This window comes from Malania oleifera, chromosome 3 (genome assembly GCF_029873635.1).
Source record: "Malania oleifera isolate guangnan ecotype guangnan chromosome 3, ASM2987363v1, whole genome shotgun sequence".
Taxonomy (NCBI): domain Eukaryota; kingdom Viridiplantae; phylum Streptophyta; class Magnoliopsida; order Santalales; family Ximeniaceae; genus Malania; species Malania oleifera.
This window is the reverse complement of record NC_080419.1, coordinates 115,022,028-115,038,110: the sequence shown is the minus strand read 5'-3', so window position 1 is coordinate 115,038,110 and position 16,083 is coordinate 115,022,028. Positions and strand designations below refer to the sequence as shown.

Genomic DNA, 16,083 nt, shown 5'->3' with positions numbered 1-16,083 from the left:
AAATTTATTGAAAAGGCATCAAGGGGATGCCAGCCCGTGATACAGCAAGTTAAGCACCCTGAAGGGTGTCACAAAAATCAAAAATTACATTATAGTCACAACAATAGTCCCACTATGCCTGTTATTGACGGCAATAAACCAGTGCTCTTTGTAGATCTGGAGTGTTGAGTTTGAACTTTTGAACACTCTCCTATTCCTATTTTTTCAAATGCACCATAAAATTGCAAGGGGAATGAGGGACATGGCCTATCTCTTCTTTTTTGTTGCCCAAAATCCCTTTCCAGGCCCAGAGTTCCCCTCCCACAGAGTTAAAGATGACACCACCATTGTCCAATCAGAATTAACGCCATATTCCAAAGATTCCTGGTCCAAGTGCAATGAAGGAGGATGTGCTCAATTGATTCTGTGTCATTCATGCAAAGGGGATATCTGTTGGCAACTAACAGTCTCATTCTTTGCAAATTATCCAAAGTCAAGAATCGTACCATGAGTTGCCATCCAGGCAAGAAAGGCAGCTTTTGTGGGGGCAGCTATCTCCAAAATCTGAATCCAAGGGAAATTAAATCTATTTGACTACTAACTACAAAGGAAAGATCTTCTGGTAGAAGGATCTAATAGTGAAGATCTCCTTCTCATCTAAGGCCCAAACTGGAAGATCCGTACTATAATGGTGCTAGAATCTGTAGAGGTCTGTGAGCTGGTTGAGTTCCCAATTTCCACATTTCTAAGGAAGGGGATGTTCCAAAAAAGCCCCTGATCTGAGGTTTCAGGTGCTAACTGAGCAGGCATCTTTGTCAGAGGTCAATTTGTAAATGGCTGGCAATAAGATATTGAGAGCTTCCTGATCGTGCCAAGCATCATGCCAAAAATGAATATTGTCCCCATTTCCCACCTGAAATCTAATACAAGAAAAGAAATCATTCCAGCCTTATTGATGAAATTCCGCACCCCTACACCATGTGGTCCTCTACTAGCAGAGATCCAATCATTATGTTCCATATTTTGCAGCAATGGTTCCCTGCCAAAGGTGATCTTTCTCAATCAAGAATCTCCACAACCATTTCCCTAAAAGGGATTTATTGAAAATGTGGATGGACTTCAAAGCCAAGCCTCCTAAATGAATGGCTTGCTTCACCATGCCCCAATTGACGAGGTGAAATTTGAATTCCGCCCCAAAGCTCCCCCAAAGAAGCCTCCTTTCAATTCCTTCAAGTCTCTTGGCAACTAAATCCAAAAGGGGAAGGAGAGACATGAAATAAACAGAGAAATTTTCCAAGGTGCTTTTGATAAGAGTGAGTCTACCACCTTTTAATTAAAATTCCTCTTCTATCCAGCCAGCCTTTTCTTTTCAAATTTTTCAATGATGGGGGGTCCCACACTCCTTTGTCTTTGAATTTGGTGTTGAGAGGTAGCCCAAGGTAAAAAGGGAAAGTTCCCACCTTGCAGCCCAGAAGGCCTAGCAAGGAGAGGCCCATCAACAGTTTCTCCAACCGGAATGATTTCACTTTTACCAAGGTTAATTTTCAAACCTGAAACCACCTCAAAATCTACCAAGATACATCTCAGATTCAGAATGTGGAGGGGGTCATCCTCACAAAAAATATGAAAGTGTCATATGCAAACAGGACATGTGTGACCTCCAAGGACCTTTCATACCTGCCATAGGCCTTTGATTAGCCCTTCTTCGGTAGCTTTTTCCAACACAAAGCTCAGCACCTCCATCACCACAATGAACAAAAAGGGGGATAAAGGGTCCCCTTGTCTCAATCCTCTAGAGTGAAAGAAATTAGTAGGGCGCCCATTGATTAACACTAAGAAAATTGGTCTGTTGATGCAATGAGCTATCCAACTACACGATTGCTCCCCAAAACCCATTTTCCTATAAGTATAGAAAAGAAAGTTCCAGTTAACATGATCAAAGGCTTTCTCAGTGTCACATCACCTTTTTTTTTTCTTTTCCTTCTAATAAGTATCTACCACCTCGTTTATATTACATGTGGAATATGCTTGGAACCCTGATAGGTGTAGCCTTTGAGGAATTTTTGGTCATTAGACATAGGATATCATGAGGGCACACCTTGGATCAACAGTAAGGTTGCTCCTTTTTGTGACCAATTGGTCATGGGTTCAAATCCAAGGAAACTTTCTCATTACGTAAAAGCAAGGATAAAGCTGCGTACATTGTAATGACCCTCCCCCTACCCTCGCAAAGCAGGGAGCCTTGAGGCCCGGGGCTAGGGATACACTTTTTTAGACAAAGATTATCATCCAAAGCAAAATGGGATTAAAAAAAAGGCTCTAAAGCATGTAAGTGAGACAGCTGAAAGTTTAGCAACTATGCCAGTCCAAAAGACTCCCTCTAAACCTTTGGTTTTTGAGAAAGGTGCAGATATTGCTGAATCCATCCAAAAAACTTGTGTGTAATTTTGCAATGGAAACTTCAATTTCATTTGAAGTACTGTACAATGATCTGAGTAATAAAGACAAATATGTTGGTAATCATCATGCCAATAATGCAACTTCTTAGAAGGATATTGCAGCAACCTGCTCTTGCTAACAAGTCCGTGTCTATGTCAGTATGTGCTGGCTAAAATATATCTGACTCTCCTAATTCAACTCGTAAATCCTCCGATTCAAACTCTCCGTCTTCTACTACCCTAAAAGTTGATACAATATATTGCAGTAAGGGTGAACCTCAGAATGTATCTCACAGAAAATTGCTCCTCAAAGGATTAGGAAAAAGGGGAAGCTATGACACAAATTACTCAACTTGTGAGAAAGAAAATTCCCAATACTTCCGATCAATGATGAATATACCTTGTTGGAATATCTTATTAAAGTTATGGGGTGTGTAAGACTACAGTTAAAAGTAATAAATTTTCCCAGATCTCCAAATCTATTCACAAAGACTGGATTTTTCTTCAGAATTACAGTTCTAAGGCTCCATTGAGGAGGGTTTGGATTTTGAATTGGTCCAGATCTTGTGTTTTGAATGTTAAAATTGTCATGGTTAACTCTTAGCAAATTACTGTTTAGCTGCAAGGAGCTTATTCTGATTGGTGATGCTGGGTAACTATAGTTCATGCTTCAAATTGCATGCTTCATCTCTCTCAGCAATTTGGCGCTGCTAATTGGATTGTAATGGGTTACTAAAACTGAACTTAATTGCAACATTTCTTCTATAAGCCTGCAAAATTCTGCTGATTTCTTGCCCAAACTGATTTGGATGACTTCCATTTCACTCATCCTATTTTTACCTGGACACGAGGGAAAAGTGAATATTGAAATGAAGCTTAAAGAGTCTTAAGTCTTGACAAATCCTACTTGGATCTCTTCATTTTCCTTTTTCCTGTGCAGAGTTTCTGCCTACTAATATTTCAGACAAATTCCTATATTTGGTTTTGCAGCCAGCCAATTTTCAGGAGCAGAATTTTTATGTCAAGTCCGTAGGGTGAACTATCCAAGCTTTTATTCTTTGGAGGACAGAGTTTGGTGTTCAAAAAATAGTTGGTACCCCTGTTCATTTTATGCAGCAAATTGAAACTGTTTAAAAAGGAGTGAGTATTTCATAAGCAGCATTTCTCATACATTCACAGGCACTTGACTGAACCTAAATCTGGCATGGAACAGTGTCATCTTGACTTAATCTAATCTGGTGGCAATGTAATAGGAGGCTTTGCACTAAGTAGGGGTTGAATGCAACTACCTGCTGATCTGCTTCTATAAGTTTTCCTGATGCTAATATATTCTTCTGCTTCTTCCAAAAAAGAAGAAGAGTTCAAAGCCATGGACTCGATCATTCATCCAAGAAACATTAGATGTTTAAAGAGAATGATGATACAGCAACCAAAATATATATTAGCAGACGTAGAGACTGGGAATGTCAGCAAAATACACCGCAAATATAGCAGAGGCAGTTCTATAGATGGGGTAGCTGGAGCTACATCTACCATGCCATGAATTAATTCTACATGAATGTTGATACTATTGTGAAAAATTGAGGATTTTTCATTTAGGACAGTATGTCACTCTTTTGCCTTTCAAATTGACTAGTTGACAGCAAGACAGTAAATGCAGTTCATGAAGCTTAAGTAAGCTTTCCTGATGCTAAATGTGTAAAAGAAAAAGCATTAGCAGAACGTAAAAGGGATAAAAATAACCATTTTTCATATTGAGCTTGTATGCCATGAAAAGTAGACGCATGTATGGCAACAAAATAGAAGTTTATGGGGCCAACAAACATGATTACCTTGGATTTCCCAGCCCTTGCAGCAGTAACTAAAGATGGCACCAACAACCTATCACCAGGGCCAAAAATGCTGCTAGGACGTATGCAGCATGTTAAAAGGCCATTAGTACCATTTGACTTGATGACTAATGCCTCTCCTTCAGCTTTAGTTGCAGAATATGAATCATTATGCTGAAACAGATTGGAACAAGAAATCCAAACTTAGAGATGGCAAAATAAGTTGAAAAATGAAGTCCTACGTGAATAAATCAATCTATGACACAATTAACAAGGCAAAATAAAAATAAAATGCAGACAAACATGCACAAATGCAAGTTCATTCATATCAGTGTAGGCAAGTATATACGAATTTATTTTTCAAACTGATCGTAGCTTCTAAGTAACAACAATACTGAAATTATTTTTTCAACAAAATAGTGAATCTTTTCCTAGAACAGGCGAATAAATAAGGAATTGAGACTTGCTGAAGGAGGCAAAGAGCACAAAAAAATATCTTTTTCAAAAAAATAAAAAGCTCTATCAATCAAGACATGAATTAAAAATAATAATGAGAAGTATGCTTTGAAATCAAAAGAGAATACCTTAGCCGGATAAGGCAAGGATTCATCCCCATTAAATATTCCATGAACCCCATCAAAGACCACACTAGGAGAGCTTGTGTAGATAAGTCTCTTTACTTTTACCTCGATACATGCATCAATTACATTCTTCGTTCCTGAAACCATTGTTGTAAGAGAACATAAAACAAACATTTGATGGGTTAAAACAAAGCGAGAGTCCCCAAGCATTCCAAAGTTTAATTTCAGCTACAGTCTTAGAAAGCTTTTATTTTCCCTTCCCTGCACCCCTTCTATGGATTTTTTTTTTAATCTGGTTTTTTTTTTACGTTAAAACCCATTCCAAAGTTATAACGACTTTGGCCTAACCTTCTACATTGACAGAATGATGGAGCTGGTAGCTATTAATAGATGAATCCGGAGCAGCCATGTGAAAAACAACTTCAGACCCCTGAAATGCTGCAGAATTGGAACAACAAGGTTAGGGAGAAAAATCATCATAGATTCAAACCAAATACCAATCTAGCCATACAAGCACAACTTCGAACACGGAGCGGGCGTACTAAGAAAGCTGCAGGTTTACTGAGATGTTAACCTTCGCGTACTTGCGCCTTGTCTCGAAGATCTGCAGACACGTACTGAGCACGGCCTGACCGAAGAGCTTCACCTAGGGCTCCATTCTCCTCGTACGGTTCTAGCTTGATAGAGGAGCCCAAGTCGGCAATTCGAACTGAAAACATCCCGGAACGGATAAGCATTTCCACCAAATGCCGGGCAGCAAAGCCCCTTCCCCCCGTCACAACACACCATTCCTCCTCCCCTGTCATACTGCAAAATGACCATGAACAAGGAAGCAGAAAAGTCTCATGCCACTGCTTAAATCTTTAAAATCAAAAAGTATAATTATAAAACAATATCAGCTAAAAACGGATACTGATCTAGTGAAATGTCCGCGAGAGAGAGAGAGAGAGAAAGGGAGGGAGATTAGCTGTGGTGATAATAGATGGGATGATGTCATGGTGATAGTGGGAGATCAGCGGTTATTCGCAGGCAATAAGAGATTAGGAAAATGGCGTTCCCGGTGGCGGTGGAAGACGGAGACGGAGGTCGAGATGGGCAGGGTGGATGGATATGGGATAATGGAGTTTCAACTAGCTCATAGAACGGAGGAAGAATTTTTACCTGCCTTCAGCGATGGAAGCTGGCGAGCTCCGGCGACTGTGGTAAGGAGAAAGCGTTGAGAGTGAGGTGTGCAGCGGCAGCGCTTCGGTAAGGAAAAATTGAAAAAATTTAACAAATCTAATCTTACATTTTCAACATTGATTTTGCGGCTTGATTAAAATTTGTGTATATTTAAAGGAAATATAATATTAAAATATATTAAATTCCTTTTATATTCTTACAAATTTAAGTTTAAATTTGGGTAAACTAAAATTTGATGTAATGTCAATCAGTATTTATAAAGTTTGAAATTATTGTTGATGCCATCTTAATATTAGCTATTTGATATTCGTAATATCATGAGTTTTCAATTATGTATAAATAGCAAACAAGTAAAGTGGGTCAATTACGAAACTATCAAATATAAATTGAGTGTAAAATTATCTCAACTATTATCGACTCTTACTAATATGTAATTTGAATGCACTAAATGGTAATTTGATTAAAAGGTAAAAACAAAAATAAAATTGAATAAAGATCATCAATACAAGCATTACGGGGAGTTTTTTAATAAGAATATTAATATGATCCTTCCCAACTCAAGTCAAGCATAGTGAGGAAGGAGGGGAAGACCTATTAGAGAAAGGTTTAGTGACACACTTCGCGGGAGTTCTTTTTCTTCTTTCAAATTATTCTCTTCTTGCTTATCATTGACTTTCCGAGCCCATCTTTATATCAATAAATTTACAGTTATGAATCAGTTTTGCTCATGCAAAAACATGTATATGCAAATGTTTATACTAGCTTATTCATACTCTTATTATTTAATCATAAATTACATTTATGGTAATTCTAGCCATATGATTTATAATTATAATGACAATTACTTGAATGGAGTTTGACATGGATTTGTAACTTGTTTGATATTATAATCACAGTTGACAATTTGTCATGGACGTTTAAGCTATCCTTTCAATCTATAATTGGCGTCACAATCTATAACTGCAACTCATAATTATAAATAATGTTGTCGCTGGTTGTTAAAGGTTGTTGAAAGAAGCTGTAATGTGGAGTTTTTCTTAGCAATATTTAATTTATAATTGGATTATTCATGTATGAGCCAACTTATTTTGTCAATGTCTTACTATGCCTAGTGTCACGAGTTAAGCTTGTTCAGGACATTATGCTTGCTTATGACCGCTTATCTCGTATGTTTGGGATGGGTTTCCATCATGTAAATACTAGTGTAGGGTTATTTTCCATTATTTATTTCATTGTAAGCCAAATAAGGCAGTATGACTCATCGGTAAAATAGTCGGATCGTGACACCTAGCTACATCAAATGGAGTGAAAATTAAGATATTGCAAAACAATTTTGACTTAAAAGAATTAGTTTTGAACAAATCTAAAACTAAATTAAGCTTTTAATATTTGAATGATTGTAGGCTATTTGGAACAAATTTTTTTTAATTATCTACATAATTCTAATTAGTTAGTATGGAATCAAGGATATGGGATAATTAATGTGTTATTTATAGGGAATGCTGATTATATCTTGCTAAATCTAGTGAGAATGTAAGTATTTAATTAATACCATTATTATGCGAATCGAAAAGTCTTCGCACTAGTTAGATATACACGAGTAAATTGACCCAATAGTTTATTAGCTCTTGAACTCATCTATGTGTACAAGTCAACCATTATCTATATATCTCTCCCTGAGAACTTTGCTCTGATACATTATGATTTTTGTTTTATGCATGAAGTTTTCAATTGTTAGCTCTTAAAAGTCTTTGCACATGTTAGATATGTGTGGGTGTGCACGAATTTCATCAAAAAACTTAAGTTATAAAGTCTTTGAACCGTCCATGTATGTAAATCACCCATCCTCTACTTAATTTTTCGATGTGTGATAACTTTCACAAATATATTTTCAACAATATTTTTGTAAGAAATTAGATTTAGACTAATATGTTAGTCTTATTTCATGTTGTTAAGTTTTCACACTTATTTCATAAAAATAAATAAATAAGGGAAATAAAATGTTAATATGATTGATAAATTTATGTTGTATATTTTATTCTCATAACGTATTTATTGGAATTTCTTTTTTTTTTTTATCTTTTTGGGTAAATAAATAGAGAAGGGGAGACATGCAGATGCAACGTGTCAATTTGCCTTCATAAATGTTAGTAGAGGTGTAATCTCAAGAGGGGGGTGAATTGGGTGTTTAAAAAATTTATGCAAATATTTAACAATTTTAAGCAAAGTTTAAGCACGTGATCTAACTACGTAAATGCAATCAATATTCACAACAAATATAAATAAATATAAATGTACTTAATTTAAAAAGATTAGGGAGGAGAGAATAAAACTTGTATTTTTACAAGGTTCGGCAATCCCTGCCTACGTCCTTGCCTCAAACAACCCACTTGAGGATATCACGATGTACTCCTTCAATAGGGTGGAGAAAACCTCTCTCTTTTAGTAAGCGGAGAAGCCTTAATAATCCCTCATTCAATAGGTGGAGTTGTCTCTCTCCTTCACTAGGTGGAGATGCATCTCTCCTTTACTTAGGCGGAGTTGCTTCTCTCTTTTAATAGGTTGAGATGTCTCTCTCATTCACTAGTCAAAGTCGTCTCTCCTTCAAAGGCAAAGATGCCCTTACAAAGCATAATCAATAGAAATTATTGTACGATGAATGCTCCAAACTTGAGCGGATAAGTAAATATAAATAGCAAGCTAATACACTCTCAATTATAAAATGAAGTTCAAGGAGTAACTAGAAGGTCTCACTTCAATCAATGAATTTCAAGAATGATTTTTGAGCAAGAGAGTAAGTGTGCACTTGAAAAATGAACTAGAAATGCAAAGTGCTTGCAAAGGATTCTCAATCAAGACTAAAAACTTGGATGTGTATGATAGATGTATATCCCTATTTTCTCTTCTTGCTAAAACAAGTTAGAAACCTTGTTTTTATAGGCAAGATGATTTACTAGTTGTTTTATGGCCGTTAAGCTTTTAAAAATAATTTATCATTTGAAAACTAATTGTTTTCTAGCTATTGCGGCTTTCTACTGCAGGATTCAGTCGACTGAATTGGGACTCAGTCGTTCGAATGTCTTGGTTCGGTCGCCCAACTTTCTAAGAAATTTTAGCCACGATTTTCCTAAAGCACCCTTTAGTATTTGGAGCATAATTTTTTTATAGAAAACTCCAAAAAGGACGATTTGGGTATCTACAGAAAGTTAAGAAAAAATCTTACAACTTTCGTGTTAAAAATTTTTTAAGATGGGAATACATCGATAGAGAAAATCTCACATCAAGGCGGCAGCAGGAAAAAAAAAATGGGGGGGATTTGGAGAATGTTGTTTTGGAAAGTTAAGAAGGGATCAATTGAGTATCCTGCTTCAGTCGCCTGAACTTCCTAAAGTCTCAAGACCCTTGGTTTTTCATTCCAAAAATGATGTTAAACTCTTTAAAATAATCTTTACACATTTATAAAATGATTTTCAATGAAATATAGCATGCCTAGGGTTCATTTAAGTCACCTATGAGCTTTTTTGCATAACTAATGATAGTGTACTCACGTAAATCTTATTTGCAAAATACATGAAATAAATTCTTTTAATTCTTCAAGCTTGAACTTCATGAGCTCCATAAACATAGTCATAGTCTTCAAACTTGGTTTTTATATGCTCAATGTTCATAGCCAAATAACATCGTCTTATACGCTTCATGGCTTTCCTGTGCTTAATGCCTTAATACATGTGTACACATTTAGAAGCACAATTATATGCCTTGGTTTGTCATTATCAAAACGGGATGAATAATAATAATAACAATGATAATAATAATAATAATAATAATTCGATGGAGTCGCTACTAACCCCTATGTGCAGTAGTCGCGGTTCGCTTTTACCAAAATTAGGATCGAGAGTACAATTATGTAAGGGAAATGTATTAGCACTCTCTACACACATGTTCTATGAACAATACTTATAAATTGTGAATTATCCCAATTTGAATTATATGATCCTTAATTAACTTATAAACAATCTAATAAACATCAAAATTTTAAAAGAAAATGTAAAATTGAGTGTGATTTATAAATGTCTAATAAGACCTCCAAATAATATTATCTTACTAAATATACAGTTGAAATGATCGTATAAATTCATCAAATTTATGAAAAAAATAATCTTTAAAATATTCATAGATTTTAGAATTTTTTGCAATAATTTTCTAGAATTTTTCTACACTTTTTATTAGATTTAAAAAAATTTATTTATTTATTGATATTTTAATTTTCCATTTTTTCGGTTCCTTAAGTAAAAAATGACTCAAAAATGTTTATTTATTTTCTAATTTTTTTTTAAAAAAATCTTGATTTTTTTTTTTTTTACCATTTTCCCCAATTTTCTTGAATTAACAATTAATTGAAAAAAAAGGTGGTCTAGGAAGATAAGATCGGTTCAACGGGTTAACTTGTGTTGACCTTGGTCAAATTAAGTTGACCCGATTCAGGGAAGTGCAGTGAGGTGTTGCCATGTGTCATCCACTAGCAACAACATGCGGCGATGGGAGTTTTTTTTTTTTTTTCAAAAATTTGTTGTGGTAGGGTGACGTCAGCGTGACATTATTCGCCACGTGGCACAAGCTGACAAGTGCTTTACACTTGACATTGATCACTGATGTGACAAAGATTTGGTCATTTGGGGAAAAAAAAAAAAAACATACATCAGACAACCATAATCACGCCACGTCACCCCTCCAAATGCACGATCCTAGTTATGTCACGTGTTATCATTCGTACGGAAACACGTATCCTACAAACAATTTTTTGAAATCTAATATAAATTTTTTTTTCTTTTTTTCAATTTTCTTTTCTTCTCACTTCCAAGTATTCTCTCCCTCTCTCTCTTCTCTCGCATCCCTCTTTTTTTTTTTTTTTTCTTTCTCATCTCTCTCTCTCACGGCTCTAACTCTCTCTTCTCTCTTTCTCTTCCCCTCTCTCACTTCTCCCTCTCTCTCTCTCTCTCTCTCACACACACACACACTCAAGTCTTTTTCTTTCAGTCACTTTTCTTTTTTCTTTTTTTATTATGTTCTCTTTCATTGTGCAGGTCTTGATTCAGAAAAAATAGAGAGCATCAAGCTCTTTTAGGCATATATTTAAACAACTCAAAGGTAAATTCTCTTTCTCCTATATCTATTTCAATTTTTTTTCTGCTTCAATTTGATTTTCTTGGGATTTCTTTGACTTCCTTGGATTCCCTTGAGAACCAAAACAGAGGGCTCGAGTTAGGTTAATCCAAGCTGGATTAAGTTAAATTAGGGTATCAAGTTTAGGTGAGTTTGGCTTGTGGAAATTGGGCTTAGCTGAGTTTGGGCCAATTATGCTAGTTGTGTTAGGTTAAACCCAATTGAATTGGTCCTAGGTTGGCTAGGTTGGATCAAATCGAACTAGGCCCAAATGGGTCGTAGGGCTTTAGGGCTAGTGCAGGCCCAATTGAATCATGGGGCTTTAAGTCTAGGTTATGCTTTGGGTTGGTCAAACTTGAGCTAATTTAAAGGATCAGTTAGAATTTGGGTTTGAGTTCAGATTAGGTTGGTACTTAGGCTTGGTTTCAGAGTCTTAGGTCTAATGGGTATTGGGTCAATAGGCCAATTAACCCAAGTCAAGGTTGACTTTGGTCTTAGGTAAATGGGTTAGAACTAGGTCCTTAGACTTGGGTAAGGATCTCGGCCCAATTGACTTGGACCTGGGTCAAGTTAACCCGGGTCCTCGGGTTGGGTTTGGGTTCACGGATCTAAGTCTTTAGATCCAATTTTTCAAGTATAGGTATTTGCCTTTTGGGGTCAAATATTAGTTTTCATCTCAAAAAATTCAAGTTAAATCTTTGTGGATTTTTTATTCAAAATGTCAAGGATCTAGTCTACATTTTGATTCTAAAATTTACTGACTCCTTAAATTTATGAAATCATGGAATCTATTTGAACCTACCTTAAAAATTACTTATGAATAATTTAAACCCAAATTTAAAATAAATCTCATAACATAGCTTAATGCAAAGAGTACTTACCTTTTAAGGCCTCTCTGTCCTATGATCCTTCTCTGCTCTTCACCCTATAATCCGAAACCCATCTCCACTCTGCCAACCTTCTAGCTTCTCTCACCTTTTAATCTCAACCTTCAATCTTCTTTGCCTTTTGTCACCTCACACTCTTCCAATAACCATCACTCTCCCATTTTTCCTCCCCATCTTCTAAATATCACTATTTATAGGCCAGGGGAAAGCGACCCAATTAATTTTGATTAATCAATCAAATTAAAATGAATTGACTGATTTATTTTTTATTTTTATTTTAATTCTGATTTGCAATTACCATTCCATTTATAACTAATATCTCGTTTTGTGTGTATAGGTGCATGTTGGCCCACCAGACTTTATTTTATTATTCCTATTTTTATTTTTCATGTATTTTATTTATTTTATTTGAAATTAAGCAAATAAATATTTTCAAGACGAACGATAAAATGAATAGCTCTAATTTTTGCTATATAGAGCCCCAGATAAGATGGGATGTCTACACCAATTTAAAAAAATGAGAAATATGGGTTGATGAATGTAATGTTTCCTTAGTTTTGAAAAATAAATAAATAAATAAAAAGAAACAAAAATGAGATATCATATTTAAAAAAAAAAACACAAATGTCTTGTCTCAGATTTTGAGGAGCGATAATGCTAATTTTTTTAAAAAAATTTTAAATAACCAAATAAACAAAAAATATATATATTGATTGCATAGCTCAAGACTAATATTAAAAAAAAAAAAAAAAAGAAGCCAGATTTGAGTTTTGAATATTTGAATATGAGTTGAAATTCTAAAGTTACATTTGGTTTGGGCAATTCTCGGGAATTAGTTTGTTTTACTAGCTTAGTTACAATTAATATACAAGAAATTATGTTATTACTATAAAGCAAATAACAATATGAAATATTTTTTAAGTGCATAACAAGGAACAGATAAGAAATAATTATTCTCAAATTCCATCATGAGGATATCTATTATTTTCTTATCACATGTTGAATGAAATAATTATGAATACATAAGAAATAACTATTTCCTTAATTTTCAAAATATAAACTATATTTCATCTCATTCCAATAAATAGTTATTACACCGAACCAAACGATATCATAATAAATTTCAAGAAAATATGTTACTTGCTTGATAATTATTTTATATCTACCATTCGAACCTAAGGTCTTGGGGATAATACTCCTAAGGTTGACCTAAGTTGGGGTTTTATTGTGAGGATTTTTGAAGGTTTACTCTTTGGCACTTATGTGAATCTAATTTCTTCTTAGTGAGCAAAACATGTTCATACTTTTTTAGCTTAAGGATACAATAATTTTGTTGCTATTAAATCACCCCAAATTGTATCTGCACCTTGAAGAAGGTACCCAAGATAAAAGGGATTCAATGTTTTCATAAGTTCAACCATATACTTAGAAATGGAGAATCCAGTTAGACCCTCTTTTTTTTTTTACAATTGGCATCCGTGGCATTCTTTTATGGAGAGGCTTAGGATTTGTGCAAAACATTTTTAATTTTTTAATTTTTAGTTTTGTAAAGAATTATAAACTTTTAGGTTATTTAAAATTTTCCGAGATTTATATTAAAAGGATAGAAAATAAAGAGTTTGTTAGAATGTGTAAAATAATTTTTTATTTTTATTTTAGATTCAAACTAATCACGAAAAAAGATGACTAATTTTCTAATTTTTCTGAATCTATGCAAGGTAATACTAAGAATTATGAATTTTGGGGTTTGAATTTGAATTTGAATTTATTTTAAAGAAATTGTATACATATTGCACACAAATTAAAGTCCAACATATGAATTTCATGCTCCCATATGAAAAGTAAGAATAAAAAATTTAGAAAAAAATATTTTTCAAGTTTTATATATAAATTCAAAAAATTGAAAAATAAGGTGGCATTTTCTAATTATTTAAAAATTTAAAATTAAAAAATAAAACCATGTTCACACACAAATAGTGCCAAAATTATTTATTATTGTTAATTCATTTCATACAAATGTTGGAAACATGAACTTTTAGCTAACCTTTTTAGAATTATTTTAAAAATCTTAAATAAAAACTATTTTTCAAAATTAAACAAGCCCTTAGTGTCCTTCCATATAACTACCTTTTACCTGTTGAGTGATTGTAAGAGTTGCTAGTATTAGAGCTTGATTTTTGGCCTAGAAGACAATCAAGGAGATTTTGTGGAAGTTATTATATTAGCTTTTGCCTTTTATCCCAATCTTGCGGAGGACTCAATTAATAGGGTTTTTTCTTCTTCATATTCATTTATTTTGAATTTTGGTTCAAGAAAAATTAATGTCCCTTATTAGATCATTTGTTCAAAGAAAATATCTCTAGGCCATTATAGTAGTTAGTAGATTGGATTAGGCTTACAACCTAGCATTAATTGATTGTCTAATTTGGTTAGTTTATCATTTGTGTCGTTAGCATATAAAAATTAGTTTTTGTTTCATCTTTCAGTGCGACTATTAGCACCGGATGAGTCCAAAGGTATGCTTGATACACATGGATACACATGGGCGAACACCAACTTAATGCAAAAGCTCAAACCTATTGGGTCTTGGGTTACACCATGTATATAAGCACCGATCAAATACTCACTTTTTCAAATGTGGGACGAACTTCACAAGTAAAATTTTCAACAATCTCTCCCTCACTTGTGAGTTCCAACTGCTCCTCCTTGAATGGAAGCTCCACCACATGTGAGTTCCAACTGCTCCCCCTTAAACGAAAGTCATCTTTTCCCTTACAAGACAATTCTCCAACAGTTTGTTCAAGTAAGTCGTCTTACGTGTCTCAAATTGTATTCCAAATGACGCCTCCAAACCAATCCTACCTCTCACTTCTTGACCCAATTTAGATCCATTTTGGTAGCTTAGATGATCCTTCTTAACCTCGATCACACACTCCCACACCTAGCATTATGAACCGTCGGCTTTGATACCACTTGTTAGCACCGAAGGTATGCTTGATACACATGGGTGAGTACCAACTTAACCCAAAAGCTTAAGCCTATTGAGTCTTGGGTTACATCATGTATATAAGCACCTATCAAATACTCAATTTTTCCAATGTGGGATGAACTTCACAAGTAGTGTAGTGACTCAAAGAATAATAATATTTTAATAGTAAGAGGGAGAGAAAATAGAAACAGAAACAGAAACAGAAGGAGGCCGTAGACTTCGTCGACGACGTTGCATTTTGGAGATAATATTAAATAATCAAAATTTCTGAAAATTGCCAGGCTTCATCAACGAATATAGAGTTTTGTCGACGAAGACCTTAAGGATTTCATCGACGAACATAGGGCTTCGTCGACGAGAAAATACCGAGAGAGGGTCTAGGGCGGTCTGAATTTCGTTGACGAATACAGGGCTTCGTCGACGAAATTACTAAAGATTCGTCAACGAAGTGACGTGGCTCGTCGACGAATCTGACAGTATAAAAGGAGGAAAACCGGGATTTTTATCAATTCTCTCGCCGCTCTCTCTCTCCTATGACTCTCTCTCCCTTCTCTCTTCATTTTCGGCCCCACCAGTCGCCGAATTGACGATCTGAAGCTACCACGACGCTTTTGACGGAGTTCTCTACGCATCTACCAGAGCGGATCGTCGGGAAATCGGAGTTGGAAATCATCCCAAATTCAGGGTAAGACCTTTTAGTCTCCTTTTGGCCTTGTGGTAGTTATAGGAAATGATACAGGCAGAAAAATACTGATGTTTAGTTCTAACAAATATTGGTTTCAGGGTGTTTTGTAAGAGGCCCTGCGGGTATCGGGTTAGAGTACAGTAGGGGTTTTTCAGAGATAAGGTAAGGGATATATGCTATGCTAGGAAATTTCTAAATATTATGCAGTGTATTTATTTATGAAAATTATGTACTCAAGTATGGTGTGATTTGAGAATATGTATGTAGTATGGGAGTATGTTTTATGAATTATAGTTTCATGATTTTATGTATTTCATTGCTATGATTATGTGAATTACAGTACCATGATT

General features: G+C 34.8%; 1 protein-coding gene across 5 annotated transcripts in view; it reads right to left on the bottom strand.

The window, feature by feature from the left end:
• Positions 1 to 6,115, bottom strand: part of LOC131150798 (3beta-hydroxysteroid-dehydrogenase/decarboxylase) — a 39,440-nt gene extending 33,325 nt beyond the window's left edge. Inside the window, exons 1-5 of one of the 5 annotated variants that reach the window (XR_009135602.1) lie at positions 5,796 to 5,995; positions 5,402 to 5,634; positions 5,176 to 5,265; positions 4,831 to 4,964; positions 4,250 to 4,420 (exon numbers count right to left, since the gene is read on the bottom strand). Coding sequence is in view for 4 of the 5 variants with exons in the window: in XM_058101765.1 (XP_057957748.1) it covers positions 4,250 to 4,420; positions 4,831 to 4,964; positions 5,176 to 5,265; positions 5,402 to 5,634; positions 5,796 to 5,824 (657 nt within the window). In the remaining variant the exon portion in view is untranslated. Of the gene's footprint in view, positions 1 to 4,249; positions 4,421 to 4,830; positions 4,965 to 5,175; positions 5,266 to 5,401; positions 5,635 to 5,795 lie in introns of all 5 variants that reach the window. The other 4 variants (XM_058101768.1, XM_058101766.1, XM_058101767.1 and 1 more) reach the window with 4 other exon arrangements.
• Between the last annotated feature and the right edge of the window lie 9,968 nt (positions 6,116 to 16,083).